We start from the raw sequence: 15665 nt of genomic DNA, 5'->3' as shown, positions 1-15665 counted from the left end.
GTCACGATCCATCACCGTAACACGGTTGCGTTGCGAGCAGGTAACAATTTTCACAAAAGAACTAAATACCCGTTAAGGCGTTGGCTGCTTTTAAGAAAAGAACAAAATATATTGTGACGAATATTATGATCACTAAGCGATACTACCATCAGTATGTAAACAAATCAATCATCATGTACACACATATATACAAGGCAACAGAGAGATACTAACAAACGCATGTCATCATCAGCTGAAGTATTACTCACATATACACACGCATATGGATACAAACTGCAAATATACATGTATATAACTGGTAAACAAGCATGAAGCTCACCAAATTACTAGACCTTAGGAGAAATGGGTGAACGAGGAAACCGAGAGTATAAAAGCAGCACAAACTGAGGCATGACTAGCAGTTTGATTTAAGCACGCTATTGGTTGTGAAGTATAAGGGCTATTGTGAAGTACTTTCAAAGTAGTCTAATAAAGACCATTTTGCATTATTGAATATTGGAGTTATTTATTCAACCGTTTAGCGATTCGAACGTTAGCAGAAGGTTTGGAATAAGCGGAATTTCACTAAATTCGTTACAATTGGTGTCAGAAGAGGAAATAATTGATTTCGAATACAACTTGGACATGGCAAAGTTAAGTGAAGTAAGGACCCAGTAACTGAAAAAGGAGTTGAAGAACTGGGGATTGAATACAACCGGCAATAAGATCGAACTTCAAGCACGGCTACGAGAGACAATGGAGTCGGAAGGAATTAATGTGGACAATGATATCTTTCATCCTGATGGGGACGAGACAAAAACAAAAATTTAAGAGAAAAACGAAACACCACAGTTACGAGCACAGACTTAAACATGATTTTGGCTGCAATATCTGCTCAAACATCGACAATGTCATCTCAACTGAAAGAATAAGAAACACGCGTAAAAGAAATATCATCACGAATATCCACAATATGTCATCACAACTGGAAGATCAGAAGACATATATGGCATCCCAACTGGAATCACAGGAGACACGTATAAAATTTCAATTGGAATCGCAGGAGACTCGTATAACATCCAAGATGGAAGAACAAGAGTAGCGCTTATCGTTGCAGGTGGCACAAATGTCTTCGCAGTTAAAAGTACAGGAAGCAAGGGTAACATCAAAGCTGGAAGCGCAGGATGCAAATTTCAGGCAGAAGTCGATGATTTAAAAGGCCGCTTAGAGCAGTTACAAACTAAATCGGCCAGAAGCTTCAGCGAGTAATCCAAAGGTAAAACACCATCCTTTGACGGCTCTGTTCCTTTCCAGGTCTTTAAGCTAGAGTTTGAAAATACCGCAGTAATGAACAACTAGAATTCTGAAGATAAAGTTGCAGCACTATTCGTAGCACTGAAGGGGCCAGCAGCCGAAATCCAACAGCCGATTTCCGAAGGAGAGCGGAACAAGTATGAAGCATTGATGGCCGCTGTAGAACGACGATACGGAAGCGAAAACAGGAAGCAGATATACCAAATGGAGTTACTGAACCTCTTCCAGAGTCCTGGTGAAACATTGCGAGAGTTTGCGTCAGATGTTGAAAGGCTGGCACATTTAGCGAATGCGGACGCACCCGTGGAATACACCGAAAGGGTAAAAATCCAGAGCTTTATTAATGGAATAAAGGATATCGAAACAAAGCGACCGACATACGCAAACCCAAAACCTACATTCACAGAAACATCACCAGTCCTGGTAGTTCTAACTTGGCTGGTCGTAAACGCAAAGCTGGAGGAGATAAGCAAGAGCGAGTCAGATGTAAAAATCGAAAACTTGCTCCAGCTATTGAATGTCCTGTGATATCTGTGTCGCAAATTGGAAGAAAATCGAGCAGTCTTACCGTCAGAGGAAATGTGGATGGCAAGGAGCGTGTACTGACTGTAGATACGGGCGCTACTCATTCCGTAATCCGATCTGATTTGGTCAACAGGAGAGTAAAGCCATTACCTGGAGCAAGCTTGCGTACGATCACTGGCAAGTATAACCTAAGTTCTTCAAATGGGAGCACTTGCCGTGAAAACCCCCATTCATAAAGTTGGCTTGGTTACATCTCGAGTACAACCATTTTGAGTAAAACCCTTCCCCGTTTTCAGAAGAAGTTGTACCGCAAATTTATTTTATTATACTTAAATACTAGTTATTGCAAAAAAAAAAATGAGGATGAACCTTCTGATGGACGCCCGAACAGATGGAAGCACATTGTTAACATTTATTTTTTCTTCCGGTTGAAGTTGTCAATTTCTTAGTTGACGATAACATTTTTTTTTTTCGGTAAACATAAACCAAATCACTTGATATGTACCAACTTATATTTTTGGGGTAGCGATTATCTCATTAATTAGATGATGGTGAGTCGCGTTCAAACAGACGGACGAACATGTCGCTTCAGCTCGTGATTCTATTCATCTAGGAATTATTATTGGTGCCTCACTTTCTGCTACTTCGGGTGCTTAAAAACCTCTGACCAAAACTTATATACAATTGCATGTTCATGAAAGGCATAAAAATATCAAAATAAATTATTAGTAATATGACGGGAAATTCAACGACTTGTAAAAAATAAAATAACAGCAGCTTCGCTATTAACGAAACACTGTAAATCATAAATGTGTATATATAAACACAACGGTACTTCTGATAACAAAATCAACTCATTCCTATAAAAACGTAGTGTCAGTGAGAAAAAAAGGTAGTTTTACTTAGAAGGCTAAACAGCAAAGTTGACAAAATGAAAACGTAAGTGCGGATGAAATTAGATTTATAAAAAACCTAAAAGAAAATAAAACCAAAAACATATAAATACAATTTTAGAGCAATACTCGCAATTCTGGTTCTAGCTTTTGTGTGCTGCGCTCGAGCACAACAAAATTTTCCTGGTCCTTGCCCAGATGTGAAAGTTAAACCTAATTTCAGTTTAAAGAGCGTAAGTTGAAATGCATACAAATTGATGGACAAAAATTAATAGAAGATTCCCTTTTTATATAGTATCTTGGTATATGGTATGAATACGCTAAATATCTGGTATATTTCGAGTCAAACCGCAAGTGCATTCAAGGCGAATATACCCTACAAGCCGATGGTAATTTGGGTGTAAAGAACAGCGGTGTCAATGCATTGTAAGTGATTATGTAATCTTAATATTTTTATGTATGTATATTGGGCTGAACGTTAAAAAAATTTGTTTTTCCGTGTGGAATATCGTAATTTTTGGTCTAAAATAAGCTGTGCAAAATTTTACTCCATAACTTTTAGAACTGCCTTTGATAATCATATGAATTCAGGGTGTAAAAAACACACAAAATTAGATTATGAAAGTAGAAATAAAAAAAATTCCTGGACTGAAATTTTGCAAAAAACAATAAATGCAAAATAATGTTTACTTTATTGAAGAACTTTTTCGCCCTTCGTCCCGCCATGTAATGTTTTTCTATCAGTCAAATATCTTATCGCACGATTTAGATCCGTGCAGTTTTTAATATGTTGAAAATACCTCAAGTATGTAGCTTAAATTTTTATGTAATATTAAACCTTAATCACCTTCAGATCATATTAGCTAGAATAATCAAAAAATAGGTTCAAAATGACAAAGTTATAATCAATTTGGTAAAATGATATATGTAGCTACATTGAGCAAGTCGATTCTCTACAAACCTTCAATCGGAAACTTCATACATAAAACTCACACGAGTATTCGTGTGAAAGTATAAAAAACAGTTTATATTTTTGAAATAAATATCACCCTGTTTTGGCTACAGTTTCGAAAATGCCCTATCTCAGAAAATTTTTGAATAACACCCTATTTTAGAATATATTTCAAAAACACCCTATCTCAGAGTTCTTTTGAAGAAAGCCCTATCTCAGATTTCGTTTCAAAAATACCCTATACCAACTCAAGTTCAATACATTTTAACATAAGCTGTGGTGCTTATGAACAAATTCCTAAGATATGGCGTTCTTCCACCGAATTCTGGGATAGGACATTTTTTAAACAAATCGCAAAAGGAGCAAGATAAGGTGCTAATTCACTCAGCAGTCGATATGCTGTACAGTCTCGATATACCAAATAAGCTTTTATGACTTCTAAATTTGCTATAACTTTGCTAATTCGGGGCCGATTTGAAAATGGTTTACATCAATGTGATTGAGCTTTACTAAGTCAATAAAATAATAATACGAAAACTGAATAGTACGAAACTGCGTTTTCTTGTTTTTTAAATATCGATGAAATTTTTTTTTTATTTTTACCTTGATAATGGAAATCTGTGAGGTTTTTCACATAATAAATTTTTAACAGTTATCAATTATGTGCACTGCTGCACTATGAATACATATGCTTTTTCAAAACTATCACATGCAACGTGGTAGCTCTACTGAGTGAGTAGTGATTTCTTAAAAATACTCGAATATTTTGCACCCGATGCTTTGAACCAGTTACTGAGTACTTTATGTCGATACTTTTTCCGATACTTTACGAATTGCCGATGGTCTACAGGTTTCAGTTCAACAAAGTATAAAGACTAAAACCATAACTTGATAAAAAATTGAGATATCTTCATCAAATCTGGTACACGAGGTTATATGAACTGAAGATATCGTGAGTGATGCGGCAAAGGCTGCTAACTCCACTTTTAACTAAAAACTACTTTTTGGTAGTGGTGGAATGTCAATCGAAAAACAAAAATTTTATAAAAACAAAACCTGCTAACCCCAAGAAAAGTATAAAAAGCTTTTTACTCCATAAAATTTCAATACATTTTAAAATGTAGAATGTTCAGCGTCATTTTCAATCAATTGAATTTTTCGTTCCGTAGTGAAATTTTTTCGCTTTTACAGCATCGGCGACGATATATTCTTATTGAAATGGCCGCCTACTTTCAAAAATTTCGTAATATGCATTATCAAATACTGATAAAGTGGTGAAACTTTGCGAGTGGATTATCTTAATGATACAAAATGTGCAAAAAAATTTAAAAAGTTGCAAAATCGAATCAAAAACTGTATACAATTTTTATTTTTTTTATTTTTTTTAATTTCTGAAGAAATGGTACACGACAAATTTAACACTTTTTTATACTCAGTTGAGCAGAGCTCACAGAGTATATTAAGTTTGATTGGATAACGGTTGGTTGTACAGGTATAAAGGAATCGAGATAGATATAGACTTCCATATATCAAAATCATCAGGATCGAAAAAAAATTTGATTGAGCCATGTCCGTCCGTCCGTCCGTCCGACCGTTAACACGATAACTTGAGTAAATTTTGAGGTATCTTGATGAAATTTGGTATGTAGGTTCCTGAGCACTCATCTCAGATCGCTATTTAAAATGAACGATATCGGACTATAACCACGCCCACTTTTTCGATATCGAAAATTTCGAAAAACCGAAAAAGTGCAATAATTCATTACCAAAGACAGATAAAGCGATGAAATATGGTAGGTGATTTGAACTTATGACGCAGAATAGAAAATTAGTACAATTTCGGACAAGGGGCGTGGCACCGCCCACTTTTAAAAGAAGGTAATTTAAAATGTTGCAAGCTGTAATTTGGCAGTCGTTGAAGATATCATAATGAAATTTGGAAGGAACGTTACTCCTATTACTATCTGTACGCTTAATAAAAATTAGTAAAATCGGAGAACGCCCACTTTTAAAAAAAAAAATTTTTTAAGTAAAATTTTAACAAAAAATTTAATATCTTTACAGTATATAAGTAAATTATGTCAACATTCAACTCCAGTAATGATATGGTGCAACAAAATACAAAAATAAAAGAAAATTTCAAAATGGGCGTGGCTCCGCCCTTTTTCATTTAATTTGTCTAGGATACTTTTAATGCCATAAGTCGAACAAGACTTTACCAATCCTTTTGAAATTTGGTAGGGTTATAGATTTTATGACGTTAACTGTCTTCTGTGAAATTAGGCGAAATCGGTTGAAAACACGTCCAGTTTTTATACACAGTCCTGAACTTTGTTCACGTACTTATCTGAACGCACCTTATCTTGGTATAAAAAATGCACGAAATCCGACCAAGCCCACTTTTTCGATATCGAAAATTACGAAAAATGAAAAAAATGCCATAATTCTATACCAGATACGAAAAAAGGGATGAAATATGGTAATTGGATTGGTTTATTGACGCGAAATATAACTTTAGAAAAATCTTTGTAAAATGGTTGTGACACCTACCATATTAAGTAGAAGAAAATGAAAAATGTCTGCAGGGCGAAATAAAAAACCCTTGAAATCTTGGCAGGTGTTACATATATAAATAAATTAGCGGTATCCAACAGATGATGTTCAGGGTCACCCTGGCCCACATTTTGGTCGATATCTATCTTTAATTTGATACCAGTATCGTACAAATACATTCTAAAGTCACCCCTGGTCCACCTTTATGGCGATATTTCGAAAAGGCGTCCACCTATATAACTACCACCACTCCCTTTTAAAACCCTCATTAATACCCCTAATTTGATACCCATATCGTACAAACAAATTCTAGGGTCACTCCTTGTCCACCTTTACGGCGATATCTCGAAATGGCGACCACCTATACAACTACCACCACTCCCTTTTAAAACCCTCATTAATACCTTTAATTTGATACCCATATCGTATAAACAAATTCTAGAGTCAACCCTGATCCACCTTTATGGCGATATCCCTAAATGGCGTCCACCTATAGAACTATGGCCCACTCCCTCATAAAATACTCTTTAATGTCTTTCATTTGATACACATGTCATACAAACACATTCCAGGGTTTCCCTCGGTTCATTTTCCTACATGGTTATTTTCCCTTATGTTGTCACCATAGCTCTCAACTGAGTATGTAATGTTCGGTTACACCCGAACTTAACCTTCCTTACTTGTTGTACATTGAAATTTGATGGCTTAAATATTTATAAGCCCATTTGAGCCTTGGCAGCTATAATTTCGAAATAGTGAAATATTTCGTTTATTTGGGAACCTGCATTAAATGCTACTTTGGACTAGGTAGGCAATTGAAAAGTAAAGGCCTCTCTCGGCAAATGAAAATCATACTCTACAAGTCACTTATCGTACCCGTCCTGCTATATGGTGCAGAAACATGGACCATAACATCAGATGAAGCAACTCTGAGAACTCTCGAGAGAAAAGTTCCTCGAAATATTTACGCGTTGGCGACGGCGAGTACCGAAGAAGGTTTAATGATAATTGATATTCGTGTGACCAATAGAGACAGTTAACGCAGTGAAAAAACGACTGCCGCATCTTGTTAAATGGTGAAACGCTAAGTAAGTAAATATTAATTTAAAAAAATTACATGCAAACAAAATTTGTTTTCGACACCCTGTATCATCACAATCCGTTCATATTTCTTTCAGTGCCTTTGCACAGGTTATATACATACCCTACAAAGACAAAGTTTTTGCCAGCTTTGTTGCATTTTGGATATCGTAAGTTTATCGAGTTGAAACACTTGACGTGAAAAAGTATATAATGTTCTGTTTTGCTCGAACTTAACTTTCCTTACTTTTTTCTATTAAATTTAAAACACAATAACTCATTTAAAAAGAAAATTTCTTCAAAGTTTCTTCACTTTTTTTAAAGGTTTCGAACTACTCACTTGGGTCGAGTATACTCGATTCCTTTTACTGATTATGAGTACTAGCATCGATATTTCGATCCGAATATTATAAATGAGCACGGATATCAATACTGTTTCTAAAAGTTCTATAACTATGCACAGCTAATTTGTACACCATAATATATATTATATTCCGCCAGGAATATATATACAAGAAAATTATATATAACGAACGGCCTAATGTACATATATTTATATTTTCAGAGCAGAAAAAATTTACTAAATTAATAAATAACTGTGACTGACAACTGTTATTGTTAAATTAAGATAAATATTTGTTTGCAAGAAAAGACAAAATAGAACAAAGGAATAAATGAAAACAACACCTCATTTCTGGTTAACTTTAACTGGCTATTATTTAAGTTAAATTTCAACTATTCCTATAATTTTTAATGTTTCAATAAAAAATGAACTTTGTATGACAATTGTCAGTAGTAACGATTTAGAATTTGACTGCAGATATTAAATGAAAACACATGATTTAAATTTTTAGAACCAACGTAACCAGCAGCACTTCCGGGTATGCTATTCCAGTTGAGAATGCTAAGTTGAAGGTCATCTTCCCGATTTCACGCCCTACTAATGCTTCTAGCAACTATTGGATTTTGGATACGGATTATACAAATTACAGTGTTGTTTACAATTGTGTACCTCAAGCCAATGGCACACATCACGGTATGTATTACATATGGGGGCAGTATTATGAAGTGAATTAGACTAGTTTGGTTCAAACATACACTGAAAGAAATGGTGCTAGTAAAATCAACAAATCGGTTCTGTTGTTCTTGACTTAACGGAGATTCCGTGAAATTGATTGAATTATGGTTAATTCGACCGAGTTCTTTGTCAAGCGAACAAATTAGTTTAGTCATTTCAACAGAAGAGAAATTGTCGCTCTTAAGTTAACAAAATTCTGTAAAATTGACAGATTCGTAATCATTCTAACTGATTTTTCTGTTCACACAACTGATCTCACTGGGCATTTCAACAGTGATCAACAGTCAATACATGAGCAAATTTCAAAGAGAATTTTACGCTCGCTGCGCTCTCTACTTTGTACTTATGTATGCTGTGTACTATATGTATGCACATATTTGCATATGAATATAGCGGCCGCCGTGGTGTGATAGCAGCATGATCCGCCTACCACACGGAAGACCCTGGGTTCACACCCCGGGCAAAGCAATATTAAAATTTTAGAAATAAGTTTTTTCAATTAGAAGAAAATTTTCCTAAGCGGGGTCGCCCCTCGGCACTGTTCGGCAAGCACTCCGTGTGTTCGTCGTTCTGAGTGAAAACTCGTCTGCCTTGCAAATGCCGCAACATACGTACTTTCGTACAAAGTTGTCGCAACAACTTTTTTTTGTTCATTTGACTACTAAAACAGTCAATTGCGAATCAACGATTTGTGCGCAGTTGATTCAACATCTTGTTGCGATGGATAAAAATTGACAGAAATTTCGGTTGAATTGACCCGTATTTCGGTTGATTTTACCAGTATTTTTCTTTCAGTGTAGTTACACAACAATAGGTCTAAATATTAGAATTTTGTAAGCAGTACCTCTACCAGTTATATCGACATTTGACAGACATTACCATTCGGGGCGATAATGGTATTCAATAAATTCTCTTAGTTTAGTGATGCACACATTTTTCGAATAAATCTTTTCTTGAAGCCTCTTACCGGCACATCATCTGATGGTATTAGAGACTTGAAGATTTTGATTTTTATTTGGTAGGAAGTTAACTGGTTGTTAAGATTACATATATGTAGGTAGTTGGTTTTCTAGGTAAATATTATTACTTCTTAAGTAGTTTGTAGTCATTACATTATTTATAGATCAATTAGACCCTAACTTAGCATAAACTTGCATAATAAAGTAAAAGTAGCATATATGTTATATAATTTTTCTACCAACAGCTTTTGCATGGATTTTACTTAGAAAACGTACGGGAACCGCTGAATCTATTATCAATACAGCTAAACAAGTTTTCATTAAAAATAATGTTTCTACAGCTGAATTAGTCCGAAGCAACCAATTCCCTGAATGCGAAAAATTTTTCGTAAATCAATGAGCACAAAGATTGGTATGACATTCAAATGAGTGGTGTAGTTAAAACCCAAACCAATGCAAAACAAAGTGTATCAAATATGAATGAATGTATTGACCATCTCCTTTAGTTCAATTAAAATATATTTTATACACAACGAAACATTTTGTTTTAAATATATTAAGATAATAAATTAGGGCGGGAAAGCATATCGCTTGAACGGCTAATTTATCTGCCTATAAGAAATGGAAATCGTTGGTGCATGCCGTCGTTCCAGCAACACGAATATTGTGCTGGCACATCAACGGAGGCAGCATTATATAGTCACTCAATCAACTAAGCGTTTGCCATTCCCCCTCATAGATATTGGGGAGACTTTCAACGATGTATTGTCAAGGGCGATCAATTGTTCAGTACCTGCACGAGGAATATTTAATGACATTGCTCTGCACTGTAGTTTTAAATGACTTGTTCTGTAAACTTGAACAGATTTGGTTTGATCACTTACATATATCCCGCTATGCTATTCACTAATAATCTGAATACCCGCTCAAGTTTTTTGGTATACATGCTTTTGTGTGTGGCTATCCACCAAACAAGTACCTTCTATGTATAATATGGGCTTGAAAATTTGCATAAATACCCAATGAGAGAGTTTGGGTGATAGGCCCCACGTGCATCCTAGCATCCGCTTGCATTCATACAATGCTGCGGAGGCTTTCTTTGCTCTCTCTTCCACATGGAGTTTCCACGACAACTTACTATCTACTATAATTCTTAGATATTTTCTGCTGTATTTTTCTTGTGAGGCTATCCCTCCAAGCTTCTGCTTTGTTCAATTAGGGACCTTATATGTCCGCTTTGGCGGCTAGCCCGATTCCAGATGCCCACGCATCTACATCCCGAATTGCCTGATCCATCAGAGAGCTGATTATTGCTATGCATCTGCCGCTTATGATGACTGAAACGTCATCTGCTGATGCCATAAATTTAACTGACCTTCTGTCGAACCGCTTAAGCAATTGGTTGATAACCAGCGTCCGCAGCATTAATGATTAAACCCCACCCCGCGGCACTTCTTTGTTTACAGATTTTGTTGCCTCGCATAGGCCCCATTGCGACGTGATTATTCTGTAGCTTAACATAGAGCCGACCCAATGTGCTAAGGCCAAGCCCAAAACTTACTCAAAATTTCGTAAGCAACTCTAAAAGTCTCAACTGTTACTACTAGTCCACCTACATACAAATGCAGAAAAAAATACACCAAAAAAGTATTACATTGCTAACGATCTGTTGGTTTCATCGAATACATTTAAGGTTTATTTACATACATAAATATGTATTGCTGCAGTATATGACTGCATATACATACAGACAAATCACAGTCTGCATGCGAAGATTTAAAGGTACATCCAAAGTCAACGAAGCTCCACTACGAACATGACATTGAAACAAATCCATGTTAAGACACAAGTTGAAGGAACGGCCAAGAATTCAACGGACAAAAATACGGAAGCTAGCTCAGCTTGAGTAAAGTAAGTAGAAAAAGAAGAAGGTTTGTAAAAATAAGACACTGATCAGGTTATGGCTTCCCAACTCATGCGACACTATTAAGTATACAAAAGGAAAATAAAAAAATTAAAATAACGAAGAAAACCTAAACTAAGCAAAGTTATATACAAAAGATAGTTGAGATTAGCACATGTAAGATGCGAAACATACACTAAAAAAAAAACAAAGAAGACCAGATGAACGCGAACTACCCAGCAAACGTTGTAAGAGCTCGATACCAGCTAATAAAATACTTCATTCAGAACAACAATAGATGGTAATGAAAAAGCGGATGAGATGTCAAATAAGGACGCAATTACCACACATTGGGCAAGATGAAAGGAAGGCAGGAGGTGCACATGATCAACCAAACAGGAAAGGCGCCGAACAAAAAGCGGATCTTACGACATATGACAAAAAAAGATACCTCCAACACTAAAACAAGGCCATTATATGCTCATTTTGGGCATACTTACGGTCAATCCCTTCTGAGGTCACATGATTTTGAATAAGGTCCTTTGTAGTACCAAGTGCGGATTGTAGAAAGAATCGATCGAGCACATACTGGGTTCATATCCTTCGCTTGCCAGATTACTACGTCAGCTATTAAGAGTGACGTAGCTATCAGGGCTCGAAGCAGCAACTTGGATAGGTCCTAGAAAGCTCCTAATATTTTTCAAGAGGATGGAGCTATTTTATAATATAATCTTGTTTTTATGGAGTATATTAGTTTTGTCGTCGAGCAATATTTGAGGTTCATATGGACCGACCAAGGATGTTCCAAATCTAATCCCAATTAGCATATCAAAAGTGGTATAATTTACATTGAGAAAAAGAAAATCTACCTAAAATTATTTTGAGTACTACTTACTTAGTATACATAAAGGCCCAGAAAGAAATTCAGTAACTAGTGATACAAATTTCTGGTTTGGAACCCGACCTAAAGTACCAAAAAGTATTACTTCGATAGTAACTAGATTAGCTCAAACTTGGAATTTCAAAATAATCATTTCATGATTACTTCTGGTTGATATCTGTAATCCAGAATATACAGTACCTCTACTACTCTACAAAATATCACTGGGCCACAATGCCTAAGCTCATTTGGGAGAGTCAGTCAGTTGACTGCTGTTTCGATCTAGGCTTGCGATATCTCCTATGTATTACTTTAATGGGTAAAAATATTCGATATCACGATGGCTACATGATCGTGTGACTACCTAGCATACCGTAAGTCACAGCTTTATATATCATAGAGCAAGTATATCCCAAAACTAAAATGCTTTTGAAAGAATTTTTTAAAGGCAAAACGTCTGGGTGTAGTTCTGTAAAGAAAATCTTACCCAAACAAATACTTCGTTTTCTACCGCAGATACCGCTGAGAGTTGGTCCCACCAAATGCTCACATATGCTTAAAATATGTGTATCTACCAAAATATAAAAAATACGCGTCTGCAATAGATATTGGATTTTATGAATACTTAAGTGAAGTCAACTCTTACTGATTCATAATCAACACCGACTTTTGTAATGATTTTTTTACAATAGTTTATAAGATTTTTTTAAAGGCGAAAGATTTTTCGGCAACTGAAGTGAAGCCAGAGTAATGTAATGACAACAACCATCTTTTTAAACGAAGCGATGCCAAAATATTTCCGAAAAAAATCACACTTTTTTAAGATAGCCCCGGATTGATCCCGAAATAGTCCCCTCAGTTGTAGCTTGAAACAGTCGTGAAAGTACACATAAAATGGTCCCTAAAATATTCTCAAAATAATTTCAAAATAATCGAGAAACTATCTTAAAATAGTCCCAAAATGATTCTAAATTAACAGCGCTATCATCCCGAAATGGTCGTGAAGATAATCCTGAAGTTATAGCGAACCATCGCCGGTATGATTCCAAAGTAGTCCCGAAACAGTACCGAATATAGCCCTGGACCGATCTCCAAATAATTCCGTAAGAATGCAAAGTGTTTCCAACGAAGTTTCGAAATTATCCTCAAATTGCTCGAAAAGAGTTCCGAAATGATCCACAAAATGCAAATGGAACCAGAGTATGAAATTTTTGGTTTAAACTTTTTCGAATTTCTTGCGGAGCTTGATAATAACGTAATGCAATGTTTATATTATGCTAAGTGTAACAAAGCAGACGATACTAGAGTTGCTAAAAAACGAACGTAAATGATCTCATCAAGTCGCAGTTTAATATCTAAAAAATCACCTTCAAATACAGATCGCGCTGAGAGAGCCATTTTCCGTGCCCGGGAATCAGTTGTAATCCATGAAAACCCCAACTTTGGTTTCTGATTAGTGCAACTTCTGCTACAATACATTGTGAAGAGGTGACCGCACAAGGCTAAGTGAAGCCAAGTAGGGGGTAAATCTGATCAATTTGGTTTACCCATTGGTTAACTTATGGACCTCGTTCCCACCAAATCTCGATTTCAACTACCACTAAATTTTCAAGGATAATGAAAACAGTATTCAAAATTTAAGCAATTTAATGATAGTGGAATGCGAAGTGCACTGAAAATTTGATGCGCTGTGCCCGCCTATGATTGGGCCAAAGTCATTCTACCGTTTCATGTTCTTCAGATATTGTCGCATCATTGTGCACATATTCTTAAATGTGTTGGCATCTCATTTGTTGTTGCATACTACAAATAGCACGCTGTTTGGCATTAAGTTCCTTGAACCCACAAGCAAAGCCAAAACAAGTAAGAACCTTTAAGTTTATTGCATTTGTGGCACAAATGTGCCGATTTCCTGCTTCAGTCGTCATTTTATGTACTAAGACACACAACGGTTGCTGTTCGTAATTTTTGTGTTGTTTTTTTTTTTTTTTTTTTTTTTTGTGGAAGCGTAGAAGACGCCTTTAACATCGCTATGAAAGTCATATACGCGGTCAGAAGTAAATTGTAAATTGTAGGAAAGTTATGCCAGTTCCTTCGAATGCAGTCAATCTTGGTCCAACTATATGCTTGGCACATCTCTACAGCAACGTTAACCTTTGTTGAGATTGTCAAAATCTGCGTGTTGGTGTTAGGCGAATGGAAAACATAAAACTTCGCAATTATTGTTTGTTGTGGAAAAATAATGCACTAAATTAGAAGCATTCACTAAAACAAATAACTTGAGGTGATGTGAAACAATTTTTTTTAAACAAGTAAGGAAGGCTAAGTTCGGGTGTAACCGAACATTACATACTCAGCTGAGAGTTTTGGACACAAATGTTGGTGTTGAATGTTGACATAATTTACTTATATACTGTAAAGATATTCAATTTTTTGTTAAAATTTAACTTGGTTATTTGACGTCCGATTTTTAAAATTGATATGTCATTATTTTGCCCTTGAGAAGCTTCACATTTCGGTTTAATGACCTTTTAAGCTATGAAGTCGTTTTCACATGAAGTCAGAGCCTGACTGTATTCGGAAGTTAGAGTCATGATTTTCACCCCGTATAACAGCTGTTATACTAAGTTTCTCAAAAACAGAATCCAGCCCTTCTAATAAGGGAAAAGAGCGGCCCACGCCCACATTTTTACTTTTTCAATTTGCTGAACGCGTTAACAAAAAAATAAAATAAAATTTCGAAACGTAGAATTTCGAACTTCGAACTTCGTAAACCGATATCTATTTTTTGGAGGCTAAGTTCCAAAAACGTTAGCTGACCTAATCATGTGAAAACGACTTCATAGCTTAAAAGAAGATGCCGCGGAAGAAATGCTCAGGTCTAAATCCGCTAACGTTGAACTATTTTGGGATGTACTTGGGCGATTTTCTATTTGCTGTTTCCTTTTCAAAGTTCTTTGCAACTTCTTTGAGGCAGAGACGTCAACTCCACTGATTTTCATCAATCGCAACGTTCTTTGATCTATCAGAAAAGTTTGTTTTTGTTGAGGAACCTTTTTATTTTTAGGACAAATGCACACACTTAATTCTTTGCACTTGCATGTTGCTAATCAAAGGGTTTCGCACTACTTTGCCGAAAACTTTTTAACTTTTCTGGGGAAAGCCTCTTGATAGACTTAAGTAGGTTTTTATATTTTAAATGAAATGCCTTTAACAGTGGAATGACCCTCGTTCGTGTTACTGTCGGAATAGATGTAGTTCGCTATATACTTTCTATTCTGGACGTCACGATATCTGCTATCTCCGAAAAAGTGGGTTCTTTTGCTGTTTTTAATTGCAATTTCAGTTGATGTGTCATTTATTCATATAACTTTATCACATCTTCGTATGTAGGTAAAACATTATCTTTTATTTCCCAAAAATAGGAGATTTCACACTTCGAGTTCTTTGCATACCGACCGATTGAAACCAATAAAAACAGCACTGAAACCAATGCGTGCGTGACAAGTTCCGGTAAATATATTTTCGAATACTTCCGAACTAAGCTTA

At 35.7% G+C, this 15665-nt stretch overlaps 2 protein-coding genes across 18 annotated transcripts in view; one reads left to right on the top strand and one right to left on the bottom strand.

The window, feature by feature from the left end:
• Window positions 1–15665, bottom strand: part of pio (piopio) — a 217669-nt gene that overhangs the window by 54135 nt on the left and 147869 nt on the right. The window lies entirely within an intron of this gene.
• LOC137247214 (apolipoprotein D-like) lies at window positions 2630–9871 on the top strand. Its single transcript, XM_067778322.1, has 5 exons — window positions 2630–2757; window positions 2833–2944; window positions 3007–3137; window positions 8151–8332; window positions 9579–9871. The coding sequence occupies exons 1-5, from the start codon at window positions 2750–2752 to the stop codon at window positions 9731–9733; spliced, it is 588 nt and encodes a 195-aa protein (XP_067634423.1). The 5' UTR covers window positions 2630–2749; the 3' UTR covers window positions 9734–9871.

Source organism: Eurosta solidaginis, chromosome 3 (assembly GCF_040869045.1).
Source record: "Eurosta solidaginis isolate ZX-2024a chromosome 3, ASM4086904v1, whole genome shotgun sequence".
Classification (NCBI taxonomy): domain Eukaryota; kingdom Metazoa; phylum Arthropoda; class Insecta; order Diptera; family Tephritidae; genus Eurosta; species Eurosta solidaginis.
Note: the sequence above shows the minus strand (reverse complement) of the source record. Positions and strands in the feature narration are given on the sequence as shown.

Bases quoted from the DNA above. Each gene is read 5' to 3' on its own strand.
- LOC137247214 (XM_067778322.1), top strand. The intron at 3,138-8,150 runs GTAAGTGATTAT...TTAAATTTTTAG, and splicing joins AACAGCGGTGTCAATGCATT to AACCAACGTAACCAGCAGCA. The intron at 8,333-9,578 runs GTATGTATTACA...TTCTACCAACAG, and splicing joins AGCCAATGGCACACATCACG to CTTTTGCATGGATTTTACTT.